This window comes from Mastigoproctus giganteus, chromosome 13 (assembly GCF_048544385.1).
Source record: "Mastigoproctus giganteus isolate SK-2022 chromosome 13, ASM4854438v1, whole genome shotgun sequence".
Lineage (NCBI taxonomy): Eukaryota > Metazoa > Arthropoda > Arachnida > Uropygi > Thelyphonidae > Mastigoproctus > Mastigoproctus giganteus.
In genome coordinates, this window is record NC_143587.1 from 47,564,494 (window position 1) to 47,592,490 (window position 27,997).

The following is a 27,997-nucleotide window of genomic DNA, read 5'->3' on the forward strand; positions in this document are numbered from 1 at the left end:
TGTAGGCAGAAAATGAAACTGAAGAATTGGAAACAAGCCAATCACAATATGCAACATTCTTTTCTTGAACAGCCTTAGCACATTTATTGGAAAACCAAGATTCAGATAAAGAACGAGATTTTTCAAGTGGAGTATGGAATAAAGGATTCCATTCCTACATGAATAATTTCATTGATATGATCTGAGCAAACGTTGACATCAGAAGTTTTGAAACAGTAGTCCGACCAAGGAAAAGAAGAAAAGAAATCTCACAGGTCATCCTATTTTGCATTCTTGTAATGCCAAACAACACAAGGTTGGGAATAGCCATGAGATAAAGGCTCCATTGGAGAAGAGACAATCACCAAGTTGTGATCTGAGGTGCCTAAAGGACCACTCACTTCGACTGTATACTTAGAAGGGTTGTTTGTGAGAAAAAGATCAAGCATGTTGGCTGTATGGTTAGGATTGTCTGGTATTCTTTTAGGCAAATGAACAATCTGTGCAAGGTCATTAGTAATTGCAAAAGCCTCAGTTACAGGAATGTTTGCAGCCCAAACCTTTTGCTGCCTTTTCAGTAGTTATTAGCAGATATTATTTTTAATCTTTTAGTATATTTTACAAGTTTTGTTTAAGCATAGGAGTTCAAATTTTCTTTTAGTGATTATAATTTTATTCATTTCTTATTTTCAGGGAGCAACTGTGAAACTGAAGAAGACTTGTGTGATGTGATTGAACCATGTAAAAATGGTGGCACCTGTATTGGAGTTGGAAATTCTTATAAATGTGACTGTCCACTTGGCTTTTCAGGCATCTCTTGTGAAGATGGTAAGAAAAATTTCACGTGCATTTTCTAACACTAGTTTTCCCATTGGTTTGTTTTCCTTTGTCCTGTGTATTGTAGAAATGGGGAAGATGAAACCTATTTAAGATGAGCACATTTAATCCAGTTTTGAAGCCATTTTTCTTTCCTTAAAATTATGATTTGTAAAAGAATAAGAGAAGTTTACCTCAATATAGTATGTAGAACACTTCCGTATGATATTCTCCAGAAATTAAAACAAGAGTATCATACGGAAGTGTTCTACTTACTATATTGAGGTAAACTGCTCTTATTATTTTACAAATATTGATATCAACATAGAACATATTGAGCATTACAGCTCTGGTTCATACTATCTAATTAAAATATGAGAAAATGAAAAGGCTCTATGATGTGGATAGTAAGTTTCCAGAATACTTCTGGCACTGAGTTTGTGAAATTTTTAATTTTGTAAAAATTAACACTTCATACATAAATGCTCTTAAATATCAATTTGTTCTCATTTTGACTTTACTACCCAACATTAATGAAATAATTGTCAAAAATGGAAAACAATCATGAAAAATACAAAAGCTTGTTGTTACCTTTGTTTTATACAGCAATGTCCTCTACATCTGTTTCTCAACTGATGGGACTTGAAAACCTTCAAAGTGGAACTCAAAGCAGACTGAAAGTAATTTGGTACCCCAGTAGGCTATGGGTTTCCTGGAAGTTTATTATTATCTCTAGAATGGAGCAAACTTTAGTGAATTTACAGTATTAAGCACTTTGAAAACACATAGTAGGGACTGAAAAACCGAGGTTAATCCGATCATAAAACCTGTTCCAGAAATTTCATTGGGACGATAATTGGATGGGAGGGATTTTTCATCCTTTTTAGGAACTGGCTTTAGAAGACCTTTATGCCAAACACAATCGAAAGCCTTTGAGATGTCAAGAGCAACTGCTTGTGTTTCACCGAACTTTTCCATTGAATTTGTCCATAAATGGGTAACCTAAGCCAGAATATCACCAGTGGATCGACACTCACAGAATCCATACTGGTGCACACTAGATCACAATCTCTAGATTTAAAGAAGCTTGTACAGCAGGGGTACAACTGAATTTTCTTAAGAGCCTAACCATCCCAATTACTCCGCTCGCCACCCTCCTACAGCCCCAGTTTACGATTCTGCATGTAAGACAGCATTGGCTTGGTTCAGTCCGTTCCAGCATAGTGCTCTCAGTATTTCCATCACAAAATTTCCATCCACTTCTCACACAAATCAGATGACAGTTATGTCACCTCAATAAAAATAAGCTGGCTGTCACGTTTTGCTGGATACCCAGCCATATTGGAATTCCAGGAAACAAGCATGCAGACGAAGCAGTAAAACACCCTGCTTGCTTCGATTCCATCCCAGTTACATTTTCTGACTACAAACAAGTGATATGGTGGATATGTACTGAGATGTGGTCTAAAATGTGGCATAATCAAACAGGTAACAAGCTTCTTGAAATAAAACAGAATCCACAGCTATGGAGATCCAGTTCCCGATTAAACAGGCAGAAAGAGGTCATGCTTGCAAGAGCAAGAATTGGCCATACACATCTAAGACACCTATTTTTTACTGCTAGGAGAAGATCCTCCATTTTGGCTGCATTGTAGTTGCATACTTACTGTGAAGCATATTATAATTGAGTGTGTACATTACCATTCAGCTAGAATTGCATGTTTCAGATCTCTACTTAATTCAGAAAAACCTCTGCAACTAAGCCATATACTTGGAGATGATGCTACTTTATCAGAACTGTTCACTTATTTAAAAATTATTAACACGTACAGTCACTTCTAGACCAATCTCTTTTGATATATTGACCACCACTCCAAAGTAACAGGTGCAGTTTGGTTACAGCAGCCCTTGCGCCAATAAATCCCACTCCAACACCACCCTCCTACATAAGGGAAACCATGAACAAATGTTCCTGGTTTCCCTTAACTTGTCTTTTAACTACTTTCCAATTTCTTTTTCTGAGAAAAGTTCAACATGCTTAAGCATCACTGAAAATATATATTGCCTATTGTGATTTTTTCCTTTCCTTGTGAATTCTTAATCACAATAGTTTGTTATCATCTAGATTACAAATGTCAAATTCAGGATCTGATGGCATATGTTAAAAAAACAACTGGTAGAGATGCTAGCAGTAGTTCTGGTCATGGGGTATTGGCCTTACAGCTGAAGTAATTTGTTGGGATACAAAATGCTCTGCTTATTTTTTGCATTATAATTTGCTACATGTCTGTTTTTGCTTTGCTACAGCCTGGTTTGTACTTGTTAACAGGAGAGACTGCTTCTACAGGGATGAGATACACTTAAATAGAAAGGGTGCAAGAATATTTGCTGATGCTATTGAGGCAGTGTTAGGTGGGTCAGAAAACTGCTAGCTTGGGGGATACAAGGACTAATAGATTAACAGTAGCCACTGGCAGAGGTGAAAGTGATTCTTGCACTGCTTCTATTGGAATGAGCAGCAGCCTGGAAAACAAGATGCAGGATATTTCAGAGACTGCTGGGAGTAATTGCGGTACAAGTAAACACATGGGTTGTGCTAGGGTAGCTAAGAATAGGAACAGGTGCATGTATAGTTGCATGTACACCAACTATAAATATTTATTTATTTGATAAATAAATTTGATGAATTTGAGGTATTGTTGGGATATCAGAGATATATAGTTGGGATATGTTGTTCGGATATCAGAGACGTTGTGTCACACAGATATAAGGAATGCAGAACTGGAATTTGGGGGAGTACAATGTGCACAGAAAGGATAGACAGGATAGGAAGGGAGGAGGTGTTATGCTATTAGTTAAGAAACACATAAAATCCAAGGAAGTGAAGCCAGTCGACATCGCTGGACAGTGCAGTGTCGATCAGTTTGGTGTGACATAAGCATTGGGAGATCAAAATTGAGAGTAGGAGTGCTATAGGCCTAATGACTCTGATGAGTATAATAAGAAACTGTACAGAGAAATAGAGTGAGCCAGTAAATCAGAGAATCTTATAATGGCGGATATTAATTTCCCAGATATTGACTGGAATTTGTGGGTTGGTCACTCACACACTAGCAAGGCTTTTGTGGATTTATTGGATGATTGTTTTCTACATCAGCATGTTCAGGAGGCAACTAGAGGGAGTAATACTCTTGATCTGATTATCAGTAGTGATTCTTCATGCATTAAGAATCTGCAGATAAAGGAACCACTAGGTGGCAGTGATCACAGTGTGCTGAAGTGGGATTTACTCAAAGAGGTAACTACCATCAGGGGTAAAGGGAAGGGTTTTTGCTTTCGTAAAGGCGACTATGATGGTCTGAGACAGTATTTAAATTCTATATAGTGGGACCAACTGATGATATTACCAACAGCAAATTCAAAATGCGAAGCATTTAAAGAACTTATCTTGGAAGCTACTAGGCTTTACATACCAACTAAGAAGTATTGTTCAAGGTTTATGCCTAAATGGATGTCAGATGAACTAATGAGACATATGGCAGAGAAGAAAAATGCATGGGATACATATAAATTAACATGTGACACAGAAGCCTATGATAGATATAAGCTGGTCTGTTACCAAGTTACAAAGGAAGTTAGGCAGGCAAAGGCAGATTACGAGAAATCTTTGGCAAAGAATGCAAAGTAAAACAGCAAAGAGTTCTTTACTTATGTAAACTCTAGAAGAAAGGGAATGAATCAGATTGGTCCACTGATATTGATGGTTCAACTGTTGATGATCCTGCTCAGATAGCTAACAAACTAAATGAATATTTTGCATCGACATTCACACAAGAGGAGTTATTCAGTGAGGGGAATGACAGAGGTGTGTTCAATTCTGGCAATAAGCTAGATAATCTTGTAATAACTGAGAATAAAGTGGAGGAGAAATTGTTGAAGATAAACACAAGAAAGGCACCTGGGGTGGATGGGATCTATCCAGTTAAAATAAAGGAGGCAACAAAGGAAGTAAGCAAACCCTTAGCCATAATTTTGAGAGCTTCCTTGGACTCAGGGAGATACCCATAGACTGGAGATGTGCAATTGTGACACCAATTCACAAAGGAGAATCAAAGGCTGACACAAATAATTATAGACCTGTGAGTTTAACTTCTGTTCCAGGAAAATTAATGGAGGCACTGGTTAAAGAAGCACTGCAGGATCATCTAGACAAGACTTCAGTTATAGCTCGGACACAGCATGGTTTTGTTAAGGGCAAGTCTTGCCTGACCAATTTGATTGGATACTATGATGCAGTCACAAAAGAACTGGATGCAGGGAATAACTTTGATATTATATATTTGGATCTTAGAAAGGCTTTTGATACTGTTGCACATGGAAGACTGCTGCACAAATTGGAGCAGTGTGGCATTGGAGGCAAATTTCTGCTATGGATAAAGGGGTGGTTGAGGGGGAGAAGACAGAGAGTGGTAATCAATGGACACTGCTCATCATGGACTAATGTTATTAGTGGAGTCCCTCAGGGTTCAGTGTTGTGTCCATTATTGTTTTCTGTATTTATAAATGATATTGATGATGGTATATCAAGCTTAATGTCCAAGTTTGCAGACGATACAAAGGTTGGCAGGATTGTTGAGCACACTACTGATGCCATGCTGCTGCAGCAGGATCTGGAAAGGTTGAGCAGATGGGCTGAGAGGTGGCAAATGAAGTTTAACATTGGCAAATGTAAAGTACTACATATGGGGAAACAGCAACCCCAGAACAATGTATCAACTCTGTGGTACTACACTGGCAGTGGTAGAGAATGAAAAAGACCTGGTGGTAATTGTGCAGGTAGACATGAAGTTCTCTGAGCAGTGCAGATGGGCTGCAAGAGTAGCTCCTGGTGTCTTGTCAATGATATACAGGAATTTTTCTGGCAGGGATAAGGAGGTGATTATTCCCTTGTGTAAGGCAATGGTCAGGCATACCTTGAGTACTGTATGCCAGTGTGGAGGCCTCATTTCAAGAAGGATGTAGAGCTGCTGGAACAAGTACAGAGAAGGGCAACAAGATTAGTGAATGGAACAAAGAGTTGGTCTTACGAAGAAAGGTTTAAGTTTTGCAAATTACAGTGTCTAGAGACTAAGCACCGGCGAGGTGATCTGATAGAGGTGTATAAAGCCTTGAATGGTTTGAGCATGCTCAATGCCGATGGGATTTTTCCTCTTGCTCAGAATAATCACCTGAGAGGGCATAAATTCAGATTGAGGAAAGGCAGATGTAGGATATTTGTGCAGAAATTTGCCTTTAGCGAGCGGGTAGTTGGTTGGTGGAACAGACTTCCATCCCTTGTTGTGGAAGTTGATAGCCTAAATAAATTTAAGGCTCAGCTGGACAGGTATTTCGAACGGAGGGATGAAATGGGAGTGGGGGTTTTTTTTTTTGGTTTTTTTTTGGTTTTTTTTTGGCTGGTGCTGCATAAGCTTGCTTTCTTGTATCATATGCCTCTACTAATGCTAATGTATGGAACAAAAATAGCAGTCATTAATATGATCCCAAGGTTTTCCCCATACCATGGGAATGGAAAATTTCATGGCTCTCTTTTTAACTATATTTCCACAATTGCAAATGCTTCACACATGCACAGCATACTTCATAGAGGCACACCTTGGTCTTGGGTTTATCTAGGTCACCTAATTCCAAAATATGCTTCACATACATTTTTCACAAATGATGTCGTATCCTGCCTTTGATTCATCACAAAATGGTTACTGCAATTTTTTTTTGTAATAAAAACAACAAACAAGAAAGGTACTAGAACCTATATTACTTAGTACCATGCAAGAGCTGAAGGTTTAGATGATAAACAAAAATACTTGTTGACATTAGACTTATGTTCTGTAGATTATAATTTTCAGAAAATACATGTGAAGGGAGGTTGTTCCAGAAAGTGGAAGTTGAACGAATAAATGAGGAAGAAGAAAAGTTAGTTCTGTGAGTATAATGTTAAAAGGATGCTAGCTTGTTGCGGCATGTTTGGACTATTTAAAAGAGATAGGGAGAATTATAGAAGCCAATTCAGAACAGGGCCAATGGCAGAATCTATAGAAAAGGCATACAGCACAAAGAGAAAAACTATGAGACAGAGTGGAGAGACTTTGTAAGAGATGGATCATTAATTAATCTAACTATTCTCTTTTGAATGGAATCTAGAAACCTGAGGGATATTATAGGGGCACCACCCTAGATGTGGGAACAGCATTCCATTGTGGGAGAGATTTGAGATTTGTATAGAGTGAGTAGCTGTTTAGAAGAAAAGTAACAGAACGTGAAAGAGAAAACCCAGTTTTTTTAGATGCAGAGGAGGCAATATTTGTAATGTGCTTATGCCAGGAGAGAGATTAGAAGTCAGGGTAATCCCTAATAGAGATATGTGATCTTGGCTAAAAATCTGAGCATCATTGAAGATAAGCATAGAAGCAGAAGGATCTTCTTTGTGAAATTGACAGGAACAAGTTTTAGAAGGATTAAAATTAACCTCGAGATCAACATTTAAAGAATTGGTAGTGGATATTCAAGAAGTTGAAGCTGTTAATGCTGGCGAAGGAAAATGGAATACAACATGCTGTCATCAGCAAAACTATGGATAGGATTTCCAGTCAATGGAAGAAGTTGTTAATATACAAAAGGAAATAAGTGGGAGAATGAAATGAAATGAAAGAACTGGACTGAAATGCAAAAGGGGGGACTGGGAAGGTTTTTATTTCGCTGATGCTTTATCTAAGTTTACTTTCTTGCACATCTGGACCTGTCTAAACATGTCTTGGTTCATCTATACCTGTTGGTCACAAAGCAAGTAGTATGCATATTTCATATACGTGGAATGTGTACTTAAAAAAGAAAAACTTCTTATTGTTTGTTAAAAAAGCTGTACATGATAGGTAAAAGCGGTTTGGATTTTTAAAATCAGTGTGCCTAGAAACACTGTGAATTTTGGGAACATCAAAATCTATATAGACCAGTGTAATTAAACTGGTTTACTAGCATTAAATTTAATTATCTTTCAGACCAACTGTACAATTTATCTGTTTTGTAGCAACATACTCTAGCTCTTATTATTAACTACCCTTCATGCCTTAATATCACTTTTGTGGATTTATTGGATGATTATTTTCTGCAGCAGCATGTTCGAGAGGCAACCAGAGAAAGTAATACTCTTGATCTGGTTATCAGCAGTGATCATTCATGTATTAGGAATTTGCAGATAAAAGAACCACTAGGTGGCAGTGATCACAGTGTACCGACGTGGGATTTACTTAAAGATTTAATTACCATCGGGGTAAAGGAAAGGGTTTTTGCTTCCGTAAAAGGCGCCTCCGTAGCCAGGTGGGAAGGAGCAGCAGTGCGTAGTACACACTTCTTGATTAGACCGGGGTTCGAGCCCGTCACCACCAAATACGGAGCATGCGGAAAGGTCAGGAAATGACCACCGCACCGGAGCAATATGGCCTTAGTTGCTAATGCTCCTAAAAAAAACCAAATAACAAATAATAACAATAGCTTCCGTAAAGGCGAGTACAGTGGTCTCCGACAGTTTTTAAATTCTGTACAGTGGGATCAACTGACGATGTTACCAACAGTAAATTCTAAGTGAGAAGCATTCAAGGAATTAATCGTGGAAGCTACTAAAAGGTTCATACCTATTAAGAAATATTGTTCAAGGTTTAGGACTAAATGGTTGTCAAATGAACTAATGAGACTCATAACAAAGAAGAAAAATGCATGGGATGCATATAAATTATCAAGCGACTCAGAAGCCTATGGCAGATATAAGTTAATCTGTAATCAGGTCACAAAGGAGGTTCGGCAGGCAAAGGCAGATTACGAGAAATCCTTGGCAAAAGATGCTAAGAAAAACAGCAAGGATTTCTTTACTTATATAAACTCTAAAAGGAAGGGGATGAATCTGATTGGTCCACTTGACATCGATGGTTCGACTGTTGATGATCCTGCTCAGATAGCAAACAAACTGAATGAGTATTTTGCATCTACATTCACACGTGAGGAATTGTTAAGGTTTGAAAATGACAGAAGGTTATCAAATTGTAGCAGGATACTTAATGATTTTGTAATAGCTGAAAGCAAAGTGGAGGAGAAATTGTTGAAGTTAAACATAAGAAAAGCACCTGGGGTGGATGGGATCTATCCAGTTATATTAAAGGAGGCGGCAAAGCAACTAAGCAAACCCTTAGCCATAATTATGAGAGCGTCCTTGGACTCAGGGGAGGTTCCCACGGACTGGAGATGTGCAAATGTATCCCCAATTCACAAAGAGGGATCGAAGGGTGACACGAGTAATTACAGACCAGTTAGTTTAACTTCTGTTGCTGGTAAAATAATGGAGTCACTGGTTAAAGGTGCATTGCAGGATCATCTAGACAAGACTGCAGCAATAATTCAGACACAGCATGGGTTTGTTAAGGGAAAGTCTTGTCTGACAAATTTGATAGGATATTATGAAGTGGTTACAAAGGAACTGGATGCAAAAAATAATTTTGATATCATATATTTGGATTTCAGGAAAGCTTTTGACACTGTTGCGCATGGAAGACTATTGTACAAATTGGAGCAGAATGGCATTAAGGGTAAGTAGCTACAATGTATAAAAGGATGGTTAAGTGGGAGAAGACAGAGGGTGGTAATCAATGGGTGCTGCTCTTCTTGGACTAATGTTATTAGTGGGGTCCCACAGGGTTCGGTGTTAGGTCCACTGTTGTTTTGTATATTTATCAATGATATTGATGAAGGTATATCAGGCTTAATGTCGAAGTTTGCAGATGATACAAAGGTTGGCAGGGTTGTTAATGACAGTAATGGCAGTGTGCTACTGCAACAGGATCTGGATATTGGGCAGATGGGCTAAGAAGTGGCAACTGAAGTTTAACCTTGACAAATGCAAAGTACTGCATATGGGTAGAAGTAACCCCAGAGAAACGTACCAACTGTGTGTTACTACACTTAAGGTGGTAGAAAATGAAAAAGACCTAGGAGTAATTGTGCAGGCAGATATGAAGTTTTCTGAGCAATGCAGACAGGCTGCCAGGGCAGGTCATGGGGTTTTGTCAATGATATATAGGAATTTTGCTAGCAGGGAAAAGGAGGTGATTATCCCTCTGTATAAGGCAATGGTCAGGCCACGCCTTGAGTACTGCGTACAGGTCTGGAGGCCTCATTTTAGGAAGGATGTAGATTTACTTGAGCATGTACAGAGAAGGGCAACAAGATTGGTGAGGGGAATGAAGGGATCCTCTTATCAAGAGAGGCTTAAGTTCTGCAAATTGCAGTGGCTGGAGACTAGGCACCTGCGCGGTGATCTGATTGAGGTGTATAAGGCCTTGAATGGGTTCAGCACGCTGAATTCTGATGGGATCCTTCCACTTGTTCAGATTACGAACCTAAGGGGGCATAAATTCAAATTAAGAAAAGACAGATGTAGAATAGATGTGCGGAAATTTGCCTTTAGCCAGCGAGTGGTTAATTGCTGGAACAGACTTCCATCTGGCATTGTGTAAGTTGATAGGTTGAATAAATTTAAGGAGGAACTGGACAGGCATTTGGAGGGAATGGTGTGTTTTTTTTTTTGGCTGATGCTGCATAAGCTCATACACTTGCTTTCTTGCATCACATGCCACTAGTACTACTACAACAGATTTTGACATGACACACAATGCTATCATCAGTATTATTAATGAAAATTTAAAACAAAGGCCTAATTAAAAAATCCACTCATAATACTGCTCCATTTGGAGCATTGCCCATTTATAATTACTTTCTTTTCTACCCCAGTTAACTATCCCTTTATCGACTGTAGCAACTTGTCCAAAGTTCCAGGCATTCTCCAACCTATGCATAAGATTTTGTATGTGACTGTTTCAAAAATTCTAAAATCTAAGTAATTATAGCAATGGATTATATAGTTCCTTTGTTACTAAAATGAAATAAAATAATGATCTTATTTATGCATCTTTTTTGTTTTTCATCTTAGTATCCATTTTTGATGAATCAGCAATGTTCCAAGATGAGAGTTATTTGTCCCTGGATAGAGAACTCCTTCCTCATACTGCAAGTACAATGAACGAAGTGATTCGATTCAGCTTTTCTACTTCACAACCAGATGGGCTTCTCTTTTTCCATGGGCAGAAACCTGAAAGTGATGGCAAAGGACAAGATTATCTTGTAGTGGCAGTAGTTGATGGTTACATAGAGTTTAGGTGAGATTAATTTTACTGAATAGTAGCATTTGTGCTATATCTGTTAGCTATATTAATACAGTTTATACATTGAGAATTAGTATTAGCATTAGTAGAGGCATTTGATGCAAGAAAGCAAGCTTATGCAGCATCAGCCAAAAAAAAAAAAAACCCACTTCCACTTCACCCCTCTGTTCGTTCAAAATACCTGTCCAGCTGAGCCTTAAATTTATTTAGGCTATCAACTTCCACAACAAGGGATGGAAGTCTGTTCCGCCAACCAACTACCCACTGGCTAAAGGCAAATTTCCACACATCTATCTTACATCTGTCTTTCCTCAATTTGAATTTATGCCCTCTCAGGTGATTATTCTGAGCAAGAGGCAGTATCCCATCAGAATTGAGCATGCTCAAACCATTCAAGGCTTTGTACACCTCTATCAGATGACCTCGCCGGTGCCTAGTCTCCAGACACTGTAATTTGCAAAACTTAAGCCTTTCTTCGTAAGAGCAACCCTTCATTCCGTTCACTAACCTTGTTGCCCTTCTCTATACTCGTTCCAGCAGCTCTACATCCTTCTTGAAATGAGGCCTCCAGATCTGTATACAGTACTCAAGGTGCGGCCTGACCATTGCCTTATACAAGGGAATAATCGCCTCCCTATCCGTGCTAGAAAAATTCCTGTATATCATTCATAAGACACCATGAGCTACTCATGCAGCCCATTTGCCCTGCTCAGAGAACTTCATATCTACCTGCACAATTACCCCCAGGTCCTTTTCATTCTCTACCACTGTCAGTGTAGAGACTGTCAGTGCAGGATCAACTCTGTGGTTGATACATTGCTCTGGGGTTGCTGTTTCCCATATGTAGTACTTTACATTTGTCAATGTTAAACTTCATTTGCCATCTCTCAGCCCATCTGCTCAACCTTTCTAGATCCTTTTGCAGCAGCATAGCGTCAGTAGCGTCCTTAACAACCCTGCCAACCTTTGTATCATCTGCAAATTTGGACATTAAGCTTGATATACCATCATCAATATTATTTATAAATACAGAAAACAACAATGGACACAACACTGATCTCTGAGGGACTCCACTAATAACATTAGTCCACGATGAGCACTGTCCATTAATTACCACTCTGTCTTCTGCCACTTAACCATCCCTTTATCCATAGCAACAATTTGCCACCAATGCCACACTGCTCCAATTTGTGCAGCAGTCTTCCATGTGCAACAGTATCAAAAGCCTTCCTAAGATCCAAATATATAATATCAAAGTTATTCCCTGCATCCAATTCTTTTGTGACTACATCATAGTATCCAGTCAAATTGGTCAGGCAAGACCTTCCCTTAACAAAACCATACTGTCTGAGCTATAACTGAATTCTTGTCAAGATGATCCTGCAGTGCTTCTTTAACCAGTGCTTCCATTAATTTTCCTGGAACAGAAGTTAAACTCACAGATCTATAATTACTTGTGTCAGCCTTTGATCCTCCTTTGTGAATTGGGGTTACATTTGCACATCTCCAGTCTGTGGGTACCTCCCCTGAGTCCAAGGAAGCTCTCATAATTATGACTAACGGATTGCTTACTGCCTTTGCTGCCTCCTTTAATATAACTGGATAAATCCCATCCATCCCCAGGTGCCTTTCATGTATTTATATTCAACAATTTCTCCTCCACTTTACTCTCAATTATTAAAAGATCATCTAGCTCACTGCCAGTGTTTACTTCATCTATGGCATTCCTCTTACTGAATAACTCCTCATGTGTGAATGTCGATGCAAAATATTCATTCAGTTTGTTAGCTACCTGAGCAGGATCATCAACAGTTGACCCATCGATATCAAGTGGACCAATCTGATTCATCCCCTTCCCTCTAGAGTTTACATAAGTAAAGAACTCTTTGCTGTTTTTCTTTGCATCCCTTGCCAAATATTTCTCGTAATCTGCCTTCGCCTGCCTAACCGCCTTTGTAACTTGGTTACAGATCAACTTGTATCTATCATAGGCTTCTGTGTCACGTGTTAATTTGTATGTATCCCATGCATTTTTCTTCTCTGCCATATGTCTCATTTGTTCATCTGACATCCACTTAGGCCTAAACCTTGAACAATATTTCTTAGTTGGTATGTAAAGCCTAGTAGCTTCCAAGATACGTTCTTTGAATGCTTCCCATTTTGAATTTGCTGTTGGTAACATCATCAGTTGGTCCCACTGTATAGAATTTAAATACTGTCTCAGTCCATCGTAGTCGCCTTTATGAAACCAATAACCCCGTCCCTTTACCCCTAATGGTAGTTACCTCTTTGAGTAAATCCCATTTCCGCACACTGTGATCACTGCCACCTAGTGGTTCCTCTATCTGCAGATTCTTAATGCATGAAGAATCACTACTGATAATCAAATCAAGAGTATTACTCCCTCTAGTTGCCTCCCGAACATGCTGATGTAGAAAACAATCATCCAATAAATCCACAAAAGCCTTGCTAGTGTGTGAGTGACCAGCCCCCAAATTCCAGTCAATATCTGGGAAATTAAAATCCCCCATTATAAGACTCTCTGATTTACTGGCCCACTCTATTTTCCCGTACAGTTTCTTATTATACTCATCAGAGTCATTAGGCCTATAGCACACTCCTACTCTCAATTTTGATCTCCCAATGCTTATGTCACACCAAACTGACTCGACACTGCACTGTCCAGCAATGTCCACTGGCTTCACTTCCTTGGATTTTATGTATTTCTTAACTAATAGCATAACCCCTTCTCCCTTCCTACCCTGTCTATCCTTTCTGTAGACATTGTACTCCCCAAATTCCAGTTCTGCATTCCTTGTATCTGTGTGACACCACGTCTCTGAAATCCCCACAATATCTGCCTTTGTTGTTTTGAGCAATACCTCAAATTCATCAAATTTATTTTCTAAACTCCTAGCATTGGTGTACACGCAAGTATACATGCACCTGTTTCTATTCTTAGCTACCCTGACACAACCTATGTGTTTATTTGTACCCCAATGATTCCCAGCAGTCTCTGAAATATCCTGCATCTTATTTTCCAGGCTGCGGCTCATTCCAATAGAAGCAGTGCAAGAATCACTTTCACCTCTGCCAGTGGCTACTGTTAGTCTATTAGTCCTTGTATCCCCCCAATCTAGCAGTTTTCCGACCCACCTAACACTGCCTCGATAGCATCAGCAAACATTCTTGCACCCTTTCTATTTAAGTGTATCCCATCCCTGTAGAAGCAGTCTCTCCTGTTAACAAGTACAGATCAGGCTGAAAAAAATTCTACCCCTTGAGCCTTGCACAATCCTTCCAAGGCCGAATTGATCGACAGGGCTCTCATCATATACTCCCTCCTATCATGTCTGGGCAGAATTGCAGACACTTTCAAATTCAACCCTAATTCACAGCTTTTTTTTTCAACAGTGACCTGTACTTGTTAAGTAATTCTGCCAGTCTCCTACTCTTAATATCATTAGTGCCAACGTATACAACTATATCACCTGTTGTGCCCTTAAAAGATGATATCCGCTCTACAACGTCATCAACCTTTGCCCCTGGCAGACATACCCTGGTCCTGTTCCACCTATCCTTTTTACAAAGTATGTTTCCCGTTTCCCTGACAATAGAGTCACCAACAACTACTAGTTCCTTTGGGACCAGCACATTCTGCCTTGGGGGCTGCCTCTGTGTTGCGTGATGACCAAGTGCAAGCTCTGACATTGGTGTGGGCAGCTGAGAGCTTGATGGGCCCCCTCGCTTTTAATCCTTCGAGGGCATCCACCCTGTCTTTCAAGCTCTCATATAGGCCCATAACAATGCTGAGTTGTCGCCTGATTTCCTTACACTCCTTGCATCGCGCACACACAAAGACATCCCTCATGGCAGTATCATGTCCCGTACCTGACTGCTCCACAAACATCAAGCAAGTAGTGCATTTTAATAGGCTGTGATTCAGAGGGCAACTACCCCCCTCAGTTCTCCCCTGAGCCACAGCACTCCCATTAGCTTGAGCCTTTTGCTTTGCTGCTCTGGTCAGAGTCATGATTTCGATGGCGCCTTCGTAGCCAGGTGGGAAGGAGCAACAGTGCGTAGCACATGCTTCTTGATTAGACCAGGGTTCGAGCCGTGACCACCAAATACGGAGGATGCGGAAAGGTCAGGGAATGACCACCGCATATCCCGGAGCAATATGGCCTTAGTTGCTAATGCTCCTAAAAACCAAACAACAACAACATGATTTCGATTTAATTTCAATAAAATTTCAATTTCAATACAAAATTAAAAACTCTAAACTTATATCTCAACACAGTTATAACGCTATATTTATGTTTCAGTATCGAGTGTTATCTACGAAATCCCTTTATATAACTTCTGTATCAAGTTAAGTATTAATTATTTATTTTTTACTAATTATTTATGTTACGTAACCCAAGTCGTTATATGTATAGTGAAAAGTACAATTTAATTGACAATGAAGTTGAACAAGATTAATTATCTGATTAATTTACAATATTATGTACTATACTATACTATATTAAGCTTATGCTATCTAGTTCGAGATATTTTGTATCACGTTACAATGGCGGCTATTTAGGAACAGTGAACACGTGGATTTGATACCCTTTGCGATATTAAGTAATACCTACAGAATCTCTATCTAAGTATCGTAAATAAGAATATAAAACTACTCCAGAAAATAAGTTAATATGCCAATTTAAGCTAATAAAACAGAAAAATCAGAAGAAACTTCTCTGTTCCAGGAGCGGCAAAAATGTAAGTTCGCACAGGCTACACTCGTTCTCAATGTTAAGTCATCAAATGCTGACATTGTAGACATAGTAGCACTCAAACATAAGGGAAGCAGAATTTGAAATTATTAGAGGGAATGGACAGATTGAGTAGGCTAGTTTGTCTTTTTTTTTTTTTTTTCTTTTTGCCAATGCTGCCTAAGCTTTGCTTCCTTGCATCATTTGTCACTAATAATACCAATACTGACCAATAATAATAATACCAATCAGTAAATCAGAATAACATAAGCACAGCAGTAACAGTGAACCAATAGCATAATGGATAAAAGAATTTCACACGTGTGCTTTTATTACTTCCAGTATACACGTTCGAATCCAGCCATAGGTGTTTCTTGTAACTATTGCTTGATTCTTTTAGCAGAAAAGCTGAATGAAGTGATATAAATGACAGGTATTAATTAAAAAGCATGTCACCAGAAGAGAAATATGGTGATCAATTGAATTAACCAAACATTAAACTAAAATCTTATTTCTGACTTTTATAACTAACCAACCTTATTTTTGACCTTTTTTATAACAAATAATTCTGCAATCCATTTGGATTACAAACATCACAGACAAGACAAACTTACACCTCTATCAAGGAAAGTGTACACTTTTCTTGATGGAGGTATATTGTCAACCAAGGGCTCTCATGAAATAACACTAGTGAAATTCACTGCTAATAACCAAACTAAACTCGTGAGCGGTTTGCATTCGAGGTGAGCAGACGCGCTTCGTCAGGGCTCTTCATTTAAGTGGATTGGATTACTGTTGATTAGTGCTTTTAAATATATTATTTATTTAGATATTGTTGGATTATTTTGTTATAGGTTTTCCTGTAACAGTTTGATTTTAATAATATTATAGATATAATTTTTTAAAGTTAATTTTCATTGATATTTAGCTAATTTTATAATGGTAGTTACGAGATCTGCCTTAAACACGTCACAGGGTATCGTTACTCACACCGAAATAGCCGATGGCAATTTACAGGTGAGTCATGATTTTATCCATTGCGGAACCTGCGGAATGTTTTCCAAGGTCGACCTGGTGACTAATCATAGCTCACCTGGGGATTCTTTTCTTTGTGATCAATGTAAGGAGTGCACCGATCTTAAATTACAATTTGGTGCACTGATGGAACAATTTGAGCACCCTGAAAAAATGGGTGCTTGCCCTCGAGAATAATGCATCTGGGAGCTCGTCAGGGACTCAAGACTCCGGCAATCTACCAAGTGATGCACACCCAATTCGGGCCACAAAAAAAAAAAAAAACCAAGTGCAAACTACTCTGGTTAAAAAGGACATTGTTTTATTAGGAGACTCCATTGTCAAGGAAATGGGGAATATTTTTTGTAATAAGGATAGGTGGAGTAGAACCAGGGTATGTCTGCTGGGAGCAACTATTAATGATTTCATCAACAGATTGTCAGATTTTAAGGGGGGTAAAGAGAACATTATTATTCATATGGGGACTAATGACATTAAATGTATACGATCTGACGATTTGTTGGAATTTGTTGAAATGCCGCGAGCTAGGCCACAATGTCTACGTGTCTGAATCTGCCCAGACACAATAGGAGGGATTATATGTTAAAAGCCTTGTGGATTAACTCAAGACTTGAAGGACTCTGCAAGGCTTTAGGGGGGGAAATTTCTATCAGCATGACCCACACTTGTAGGTAGAAGGAATTTGTTTTGTAGAGACAGGATACACTTAAACAAAGGTGGTGCAAAAGTTTTTGCCAGTATTATTGAGGATACCTTAAAGGTTCAGGGAAACTGCTAGTTAGGGGGGATGTGGGTAATACTGACACGCATTTATCTGATAATATTGGTCAATGTAACTCTTGCACATACCTTAAGAGTTCTTATCTGTTACCCCAACTTGACGTATTATCTAGATGTTCTGAGGGCAAAGATGTTTCACGTGAGCGGGTAGCTAATATCAGGGAAGAGAGCCTAAAAAACTTCAAGGGTTGTGTTAGGGTTGTTAAATATACAAGAACAGTAAATCTTAATTGTTTATACAGTAACGTTAGAAGTGTCGTCAATAAAATGAGCGAATTCGAACTGCTGGTTAAAACAAGTAACGCGGACATAATAGGGCTTACAGAGATGTGGTGCCACCCGGAAATTGGGGATGATGAGTTTAAGTACGGCTTGTATAATGTGTTTAGGAAGGATAGGGTAGATAGAAGGGGTGGTGATGTAATGCTTCTTATCAGAAGCAGCCTAAGTGCGACGATAGCTTTCCCGGATTCAGACATTTCACATGCTAGTATAGAGTCTGTATGGTGTGAGATAGTTGGAAACAAAGGTATAATGCGAGTAGGAGTAATCTACAGACCAGGTGATTGTGAAGATTATGACGAAAGCCTCTACATGCAAATGGAATGGGCAAGTAAGCGTCAATGTCTTATTATGGGTGATTTCAATTTGCTTCCAATTGATTGGAGTAAATGGGTAGGAAACTCGACATGGGGAACAAAATTTTTAAATCAACTAGATGACTGTTATTTGTATCAACATGTCAGGGAAAGTACTAGAGAAAAGAATATCCTAGACCTCATCATCACCCATTAATAAGATGACATAACAGGGCTGACAGTAGAGGAACCAGTAGCAGGAAGTGATCACGGAGTTCTACGGTGGATGATGATGAGAGAGGTAGTAGTAGTAAAAGGCAAAGGAATGGGTTTTAATTTCAGAAAAGGAAATTACAATGCCTTAAAGTGCTACATGGCCTCTATTAACTGGGTAGATATCACACAGAGAATGAATACAATTGAACTGTGGTATGCTTTTAAAACATTAATCACAGATGCCTTGACTGTGTATATACCATTAAAAATATACTCCACGAGGAGGGTTCCAAGTTGGATGAATAGTGAAGTTGCCACATTACTTGAGCAGAAAAAGGTGGTATGGAAAGGTTACAGAAAAATAAAAAGTCAGTACTTTTTATAGACTTTAAGTCTATAACAGCTACAAGATGATCTGTAATAGAGCCACAGAAAAGGTTCGACAGGCAAAGACAGTTTATCATAAATCACTAGCAAACAGAGCAAAGGGGGGGGGGGGATAAGGAATTCTTCACATATATAAATGCCAAGAAGAGCAGGACAAACCAGATCGGACCTTTACGTAAGGGAAAGGGGATAGTATTAAATACACCAGCTGCCGTTGCAGACGAACTCAACAATTATTTTGCATCGATATTTACAAATGAAAAACCTTTTGTGGCAATGGGAAATTGTGGTAGCAAAGTTGAAAAATATGTAATTAATGATATTGAAATTTCTGAAGATTATTTAATGAAAAACCTTTCGATCCTACATGCCAGTAAGGCTCCTGGAGTTGATGGAATATACCCTATAATCTTAAGAGAGGCAGCAAGCGATTGCATTGAACCATTGAGGCTAATTATGCGAGCATCACTAGACTCTGGGGAGATTCCCTTGGATTGGAAAAGTGCAAATGTATCTCCCATACATAAGGGTGGCTCTAAAAGTGAAGTTGGAAATTATCGACTTGTCAGTCTGACTTCAGTAGTAGGGAAAATCATGGAGGCAATGATCAAGGGTGGAATTCAGGATCATTTGGATCGAATTGAAATTCTCAAGAATACTCAGCATGGTTTTGTAAAGGGAAAATCATGTTTAAAAAATCTGGTTCGCTATTTTGAAAGGGTCACTCACGAGCTGGATTTAGGGAATAATTTCGACATTGTTTATTTAGATTTCAGCAAAGCTTTTGACTCAGTCCCATGAGTGGTTGATTTATAAGCTGGAACAGGTTGGGATCACCGGGAAAATCCTTAGATGGATAGCAGGATGGCTTCAGGGCAGGAGGCAGAGGGTTGTGATAAATGGCTATTCCTCAGATTAGGTTGATGTAAGAAGTGGGGTTCCCCAAGGATCAGTATTAGGACCACTGTTGTTTTTAATTTTCATAAACGACATCGATGAAGGAATAGAGGGCGTGATGTCTAAATTTGCAGAAGATGTTAAAATTGGTAGAGTAGTTAATGATCACTGTCAAGCTGAGCTTCTTCAGAGAGACCTAGATAGACTTCAGGAATGGTCAGAAAAATGGCAGCTATGCTTTAATCCAACAAAGTGTAAGGTATTACACCTGGGAAACAGTAATCCCAAAATAACTTATTCACTTGGTGGAGTTCAACTAAACCCAGTACTGGAGGAAAGGGATTTGGGTGTTGCAATACGGTCAGACATGTAATTCTCTGAGCATTGTAAACAGGTTGCAAGGAAGGCCCATGGTGTCCTATCGATGATCTATCAAACTTTTGCAAGTAGGGATAGGGACGTGATAATCCCATTATATAAGGCTTTTGCCTGACCACACTTGGAATACTGCATTCAAGTATGGAGACCGCACCTAAAGAAAGACATCGAGCTTCTTGGAAGGGTGCAAAGACACCTGGTGAGATCGGCAAAAGGGCGTCCTTATGAAGAAAGACTTCGAATATTTGGGCTGCAGAGTTTGGAAACTAGACATCTTAGAGGAGATTTTGAGGTGTTTAAGGCTCTGAGAGGCATCAGTAAAATGAATGAGGACGAAATTTTCAAGATTATAAATGATGCTAGAACTAGGGGACATAAATTCAAGTTACAGGGGGAAATGTTTAGATTGGACTGCAGGAAGTTTTATTTTAGCCAGTGAGTTATAATTACTGGAATAAGTTGCCTACATGGGTGGTAGAGGCTGACAGTTTGGGGAAATTCAAAGGTCATCTGGATAGTACCTTCGGGTCAGGATAGCGCATAGGATGATAGGTTTAATTTACTTTTCTTTTATTAATTATGATTAATTTAAAAAAAAAAAAATTTTTTATCATTGTTTTATTCGGTTTTTTTTTTTTTTTTTTTGGCTGGTACAGCATAAGCCATAGGCTTTCTTGCACCATGCAGCCATTACTAATACTAAACTAAAATAAAAAAATAATAAAAAAGTGCATAAAGCTAATTCTTATTTTTTTTTTAGTAACTGCTTGTTTTCTTTTATTCCTGAACAATAATTACTTATCTTTTATTTGTTAATAAAATATTTTTGAATATTTGACTATTCAAAGATATGGGAATGTGCACTGGTAAGTGTTAGGAGTTATGACAGTTGAAGTTTAGTTTTCTTTTTAAAAATCCATATGTAAAGCAGTACTTTGAATCTTATACTGAGTTGGATGAACTTGTCATATACAATAACCTAATAAATAAAAGTCTTGAGTTTCTATAATTTTGGTTCACCCTGTGTTTCATGACAAATGAAATTTGTTATTACTGCTCAATTTATTTTTCTCAGTTGAGTTGGGCTACTTTCAAATAAGGTGCAAAGTAACAGTTTACTTGTTATAGGTACTATTTACAGGGAAATGTGAGATATTACAAACAGTAATAGGTAGTTCTCAAATTGGAATCAATGGAAAACCAATCTTGTTTACGTGAAAAACAAGATTAAATATATTTTTTGTGTCTAAAGTTTATCCAGTACATACAAACATTATACACCTGTTCTTACACTGGTTTTGACATTTGAATGTGACTATCATAAAAAATATTCTCAAATTTTTAATAACAGTGACTGTCTTTAACATTTGGGGAAAATATTTGGTACTGGAATTGGGGAAGGAGGAGAGTGATTTAAGCAACTGAAACATTAAAATGTTTTTATTATGAAACCTTTAAATGTTTTATTCTGTTAATTTTTTGAAACATTCTGTGAAATTTCAATATTTTATTTTTATTTATTTATTTTATTTTATTTTTTTGGCTGACGCTGTATAAGCTTGCTTTCTTGCATCATTTATCACTACTAATACTAATGGATTTCCATGAAATTCTGTACTTCACTCTTTAGAATGCATTAGTAGGGCATATGATGCAAGAAAGCAAGATTATATAGCATCATCCAAAAAAAAACTCCTCCCATTTCACCCATCCATTCCAAATGTTTGTCTAGTTCTGACTTGAACTTATTTAAGTTGCTGACCTCCACTACAATGGATGGATGTTTGTTGAAACTATCAACCACCACGAATTTCCACACATCTATTCTACAATTGTCTTTCCTCAATTTGAATTTATGCCCCCTCAGGGGAGTAATCTGAGCAAGAAGAAGAACGCCATTAGCATTGAGCTTGTCCAATCCATTCAAGGCCTTATACCCCTCAATTAGATCACCTCGTAGGTGCCTAGTCTCCAGAAGCTGCAATTTGCAGAACTTATGCCTTTCTTGGTAACACTAACCCTTTGTTCCACTCACCAATCTCATTGCCCTTCTCTGTACTCATTCCAGCAGCTCTACATAATTTCCTGAAATGAGGCCTCCAGACCTGTATACAGTACTCAAGGTGTGGCCTGACCATTGCCTTATACAAGGGGACAATCACCCCCTTATCCCTGCTAGCAAAATTCCTGTATATCATTGACAAAACACTTGCAGCCTTTTTTCACTGTTCAGAAAGCGTCATATCTGACTGCACAATTACCCCCAGGTCGTTTTCATTCTCCTACTCTTGAGTTTAGTACCACCCAGTTGATACATTACTCTGGGGTTACTTTGACCCATATGCAGTACTTTACATTTGTCAATGTTAAACTTCAGTTGCCACCCCAGGGACTCACATCTGGTGAGTATGGGCTTAGCACACCCAGGGTCCTGACCTCTCAGCCCATCTGCTCAACTTTTCCAGATTCTGTTGCAGTAGCGTACTATCATTACTGTCATTAACGACCCTGCCATCCCTTCATATCATCTGCAAACTTAAACATTAATCCTCATATATCTTCATCAATATCATTGATAAATACCAAAAACAACAATGGGCCCAACATCGAACCCTCGGGGACTCCATTAATAACATTAGTCCATGAAGAGCAGTGTCCATTGATAACCACTCTGTCTTCTCCCACTCAACCATCCTTTTATCTATTGTAGCAACTTGCCCTTAATGCCATACTGCTCTAATTTATACAGTAGTCTTCCATGTGCCACAGTATCAAAAGTTCCTAAAATCCAAGTATATGATATCAAAATTATTCTTTGCATCCAATTCCTTTGTGACTACATTATAGTATCCAATCAGATTTATCAGACAAGATTTACCCTCAACAAACCCATGCTGTGTCTGAACTATAACTGCAGTGTTGTCTAGATGGTCCTGCATCACTTCCTTAACTAGTGACTGTTATTTTCCCTGGAACAGAATTTAGACTAACAGGTCTGTAATTACCTGTGTCACCCTTTGATCCCCTTTCTGAATTGGGGACACATTTGCACATCTCCAGTCCATGGGGACCTCCCCTGAGCCCAAGGAAGCTTTCATAATTATGGCTAATGGTTTGCTTACTTCCTTTGCTGCCTCCTTTAATATAACTGGAGAAATCCCATCCACCCCAGGTGCCTTCCTTATGTTTAACTACAACAGTATCTCCTCCACTTTGCTCTCACTTATTACAAAATCACTTAGCTCCCTCTTAAGAGTTTAATGAACTTCTGGAATTCCCATGCTTGAATAATTCCTGATGTGTGAATGTAGATGCAAAATACTCATTCAGTTTATCAGCTACCTGAGCATGATTATCAATAGTGAAACCATCTATGTTAAGTGGACCAATCTGATTCATCCCTTTCCTTCTAGAGTTTACATAAGTAAAGAAATTTTTGCTGTTTTTCTTTGCACCCTTTGTCAAAGATTTCTCATAATCTGCCTTTGCCTGCCTAACCTTCTTTGTGACTTGATTACAGACTAGCTTATATCTGCCATAGGCTTCTGTGTTGCCTGATAATTTGTATGCATTCCAAGCATTTTTTTCTCTGCCACGAGCCGCATTAATTCATCTGATATCCATTTAGGCCTAAACCTAGGACAGTATTTTTTAGTTGGTATGAAAAGCTTAGTACCCTCCAAAATTAAGAATTTACCTCCCATTTAGAATTTACTGTTGGTAACATCATCAGTATAGAATTTAGAAACTCTCTGAGACCACTGTTGTCACCTTTATGAAAGAAAAAAACCCTTCCCCTTACCTCTGATGATAATTACATCTTTCAGTAAATCCCACATCAATACACTGTGATCACTGCCACATAGTTGTTCCTTTATCTGCTGATTCTTAACGCATGAAGAATCGCTGCTGAATCACTGTCTTGACCCTTCCCAAATTTCATTAAAATCAGGTACATATTACATAAGGATACCCATACACTGTAGCTGATATACTTGTTAATGTTTCTTGCCATGCACTGGTGGGAGAAATGACTGGTTTCTTAGTGTGCAAAAAGTAAACGGAGAAACAGTTTTCTCAGTTTACATTTTTGTTTATTTATTTTTTTATAAATCATGAATTATTACTATTTATTACTGTGCCTGAAATGTAATGCACTGCATATATTAAATAACTTATTTATATACTGTATATTGTTATATAAAGAGAATAATCTTAATTTACTGTTTTGCAGCTATGAACTAGGCAGTGGGCCAGCCCAAATAAAATCACCAGTCAGAGTAAATGATGGCAAACTACACAGTGTGATTCTTAAAAGGTATTTTAACGTAAATATATGTTATATATTTTTGGTGGACTTTATTTATAACTGTCATCAGAGAACATTCATATACTGTATATATCAGTCTTATATTTACATAACTTCCTTCTTACAAATAACATATCATAATTATTACTGAAAAGGCTCTACCATTGATCACGATTACATTATTAAATGTTATAGTTTAGTTTACTTTGTATATTTTTATTTTAACCAAGGAATCTATCTAGTCAGACAGGCTAACTGTCCACATAAAATTCATAGTATTTAAGGAAACTAAAGTTGCTAATCCTGCTAGTAAAAAATAAAGGTTTAACACTCTCTTCACTGGCATTCAACTTTACCATATCAAATCAGGTAGGAAACTATTTATCCTGTGCTCAGTAACCCAACCAATTCTGAATGACAGTTGTTAAAATTAATTACCAGAAAAAAAAAAAAATCCTAATTATCTTATGTCTAAATATTGGCTAGTGAAGTGGGTAAAATCAAAAGGAAAACAAAATTCTATGGAAAATTAATATGGGTGTGGGTGCATAGCACACTTTTTAAATGAACATATGCCATAAAGAATTTTTCTTTTCCAATTACAGAATTCATTTTTTTTTCTTTTTTTTTCGTTAGTTGTTGGCACATCGGCTTCTGTGGCCATAATGCACCTCCCAAAGTTTTTGGATTTTACTCTGATCCAAGCCTGAGGTGGGATTCGAACCCACGACCTTTGGGTTGCCAGGCAGGTACTTTACCCACCTAGCTAGCCCAGTCGGCTACAGAATTCATGATGCAGATCAAAAATGAATATCATATTTGAGGAATACTGAAACTTCTTTTGATGTAGTTCTAGCAGATATTTAAGTTTTCCCATTTTTGATATACAAAATGTGCAAAGGCACCTGCAGGTAGGTTGTTTAAAGAGAATAGTTATCAACATTTGAAAAAACTGCAAAATTTTAACAATTTAGCTTTTATTCTTCAGCTTTCAGCTGTGATCAGATGGAAATTCATATTAATTTAATTTGTGGATGTAATAAGCAGAGTTTTCCCTAATTGATAGTGTGAGTGAGTGAGATTCTTATTTTCACAACAACATATGTAATGTAACTATAGTGATGCATTTACAGAATACATATTAGCAATCTGAGATATATGAATGAAAAGTAGGGATTTGAACTATTGAATAAGGGACACTTTCAACTAGTGTGGGTTATTTATAACAGAAGCACCTGTATGTGGATGTAGGATTCACTGTTGATACAGCGAATCCTATATTCACATACAGGTGCCTACATTGACAAATAAAGTAAAAGGTAATAATTTACAGAAACAGTGTGTGTGTGTGTGTGTGTGTCCCTCCAGCAAAGCCTGGTCTGAATCTGTTACTCTGCTATGGACCGTCATTCTTCATAAGAAGCCCTTTACAGCAGCCTGTTATACTCAACAGGGAAAATGTCTATATAAGATGCTTCCTGCAGGTACAATGCTTGTTTAATGTCAAAATGCCCATACTATGGAAATCCCACCTGCAGCCTGTTGCCCAGAATGAGCATGTTAATAGAAACAAATGACCTCTTTTCAAAGATACAATATGGCAGCCAAAGGAATAAGCAACACTCAATCATTTAATAAGAATGGAAACATCTATTTGAGATGCTTCCCTTAAATTTTTCTTTGATATGCAAAAGCATATGATACAGCTTGGAGATTTCGAATCCTGAAAGATATCTATAATCTTGTCTTAAGGGCCATCTAGCCCTTTTTATTAAGAATTTTTCACTGAAGCATTCATTCCAAGTTTGTGTGGGATCTGTTCTCTCTTGATCTTTTTGGTAAGAGGGAGTCCCCCCAAGGGTCAGTTCTAAGTGTTACACTTTTTTTTGTTATCAAAGTTAATTTTTTATTGAACAACTTCCAACAACTTCCAACTGTTTACAGTTGGAGGAAGTTGTTGGAAGAAGTGCCCTCTTCATTGATTACTTTACCATCTTCTTACAATCATGCAACATGAGGGTTACTGAAAGAATTGCAGCATGCCATTGGCCACATCAACTCTTGGGCAAAGAACAGCGATTAAAGTTGGGTTTTTTTTTTGTTTTTTTTTTTATGAAAACCCCAAAAAGGTATCAAAACCTGTAGTACTTAGTACCGTGCATGGGTTGAAGAAGTATGGGGCAAGGGGATGCCGGAAACTTTGCTCTAGAGACTAAACATGGGTTTCACCAATTCAAACCTCCAGTAAGCAAAGTGGTGGTATTTCACCGGTTGATGAAAGTCATCTACCACCTTTGATATCTCAGAAAACCATTTGGGTATACTTTTGTCACAAACAGAACCCTCACCCTGAACCAGAACTCATGCTTCAAAACATCATTCCAGTAGCATCCGTCTTGGGGCTCATTTTCAATAAGTTGACTTTTTTTTTTTACCTTATATCTGTCAACTGTGGACAAAGTGCACAAGGGAACTGAACCTGTTACGTGCACTCTCATCCAGTAATCGAGAAGCAGACTACTGCACCTCTATTGTGCACTTTGTCCAAACTAAAGTATATTATGGGTCTCAAGTGCATGCATCTGCTAGAAACAGCATACTTCAATGGCTATACCCAGTTCACCATAAAGCCATCCACATTGATATTGGAGCATTCCGAACATCCCATCTGGAGTTTATACATTGAAGACTAAACTGCCTCTACATTGCTCCAATGAAAGCTGTTGTCACTAAAATATACTTTTAAACTGAAATCCTTGCCAGACAACCATATGTGGATATCTGTTTTCAAGCCACAATGGGAAAATGTCTATAACACCCATCAGACTGCTAACTGTCCCTTTGGTATTCGTGTCAAAGAGCTGTGAACAATGTTATCCAGTCACCAAAGCAACACCTTACATCGGGGGAAGGCTAGCACTTCCATCTGTCTACATACAATTCTGTGCTGCCCATCGATCTACTTACTCTGATTTCCTGCCTGTCTTTACTGATGGCTTGAAATCAGTTATCTGTAGGATCCACTGCTGTCTTCGCAAATAGCACAGTTTCTGAGAAAATTCCTTAGGAGTACAATATATACACTGCAGAGTTGCATGCTATAGAGCATTTGAACCACATTAAAACTAATAATTATCAAAAGTATATGGTTTACACTGATTCTTTAAGCACTTTACAGGCTTTATCCATAATTAGATATAATCCGCATCCAGTCCTGTCCAGGGTCTAGCAGAAGTTGTATACCCTTTGTAAATCTGTATTTGATATCTGCTTCTGCTGGATACCAAGCCACATTGAGATCAGGAGAAATGATCTGCCAGATGCTGCAGTCAGGTCAGAGCAATCACAGTCTACTAATCCCCTGTACAAACTGCAGGCAAGTGATAAGAAATGTATTACGCTCCCCAGGAGTGTTCCTAGCGTATGTGGCGCCCGGGTGCCAATTGAAATTTTGCACCCCCCCTTTAAAATTTTCATATGTGTATGTAAATTTCAGGTTTTCAGGTGCCCCTTAAACATTGCCGCCTGGGTGCAGTGCACCCCCAGCACGGCCTGCCCCAACGCTCACAATGGCATAAAATTAAGCCTGTAATCCAAACATGG

General features: G+C 38.2%; 1 protein-coding gene across 11 annotated transcripts in view; it reads left to right on the plus strand.

Annotated features, from left to right (window-relative positions):
• Positions 1-27,997, plus strand: part of trol (terribly reduced optic lobes) — a 1,731,230-nt gene that overhangs the window by 1,677,234 nt on the left and 25,999 nt on the right. For all 11 annotated transcript variants that reach the window (XM_090387691.1, XM_090387694.1, XM_090387699.1 and 8 more), the window contains 3 exons: positions 673-807; positions 10,826-11,051; positions 24,320-24,403. In XM_090387691.1, the coding sequence (XP_090243817.1) occupies positions 673-807; positions 10,826-11,051; positions 24,320-24,403 (445 nt within the window). The remainder of the gene's footprint in view (positions 1-672; positions 808-10,825; positions 11,052-24,319; positions 24,404-27,997) is intronic.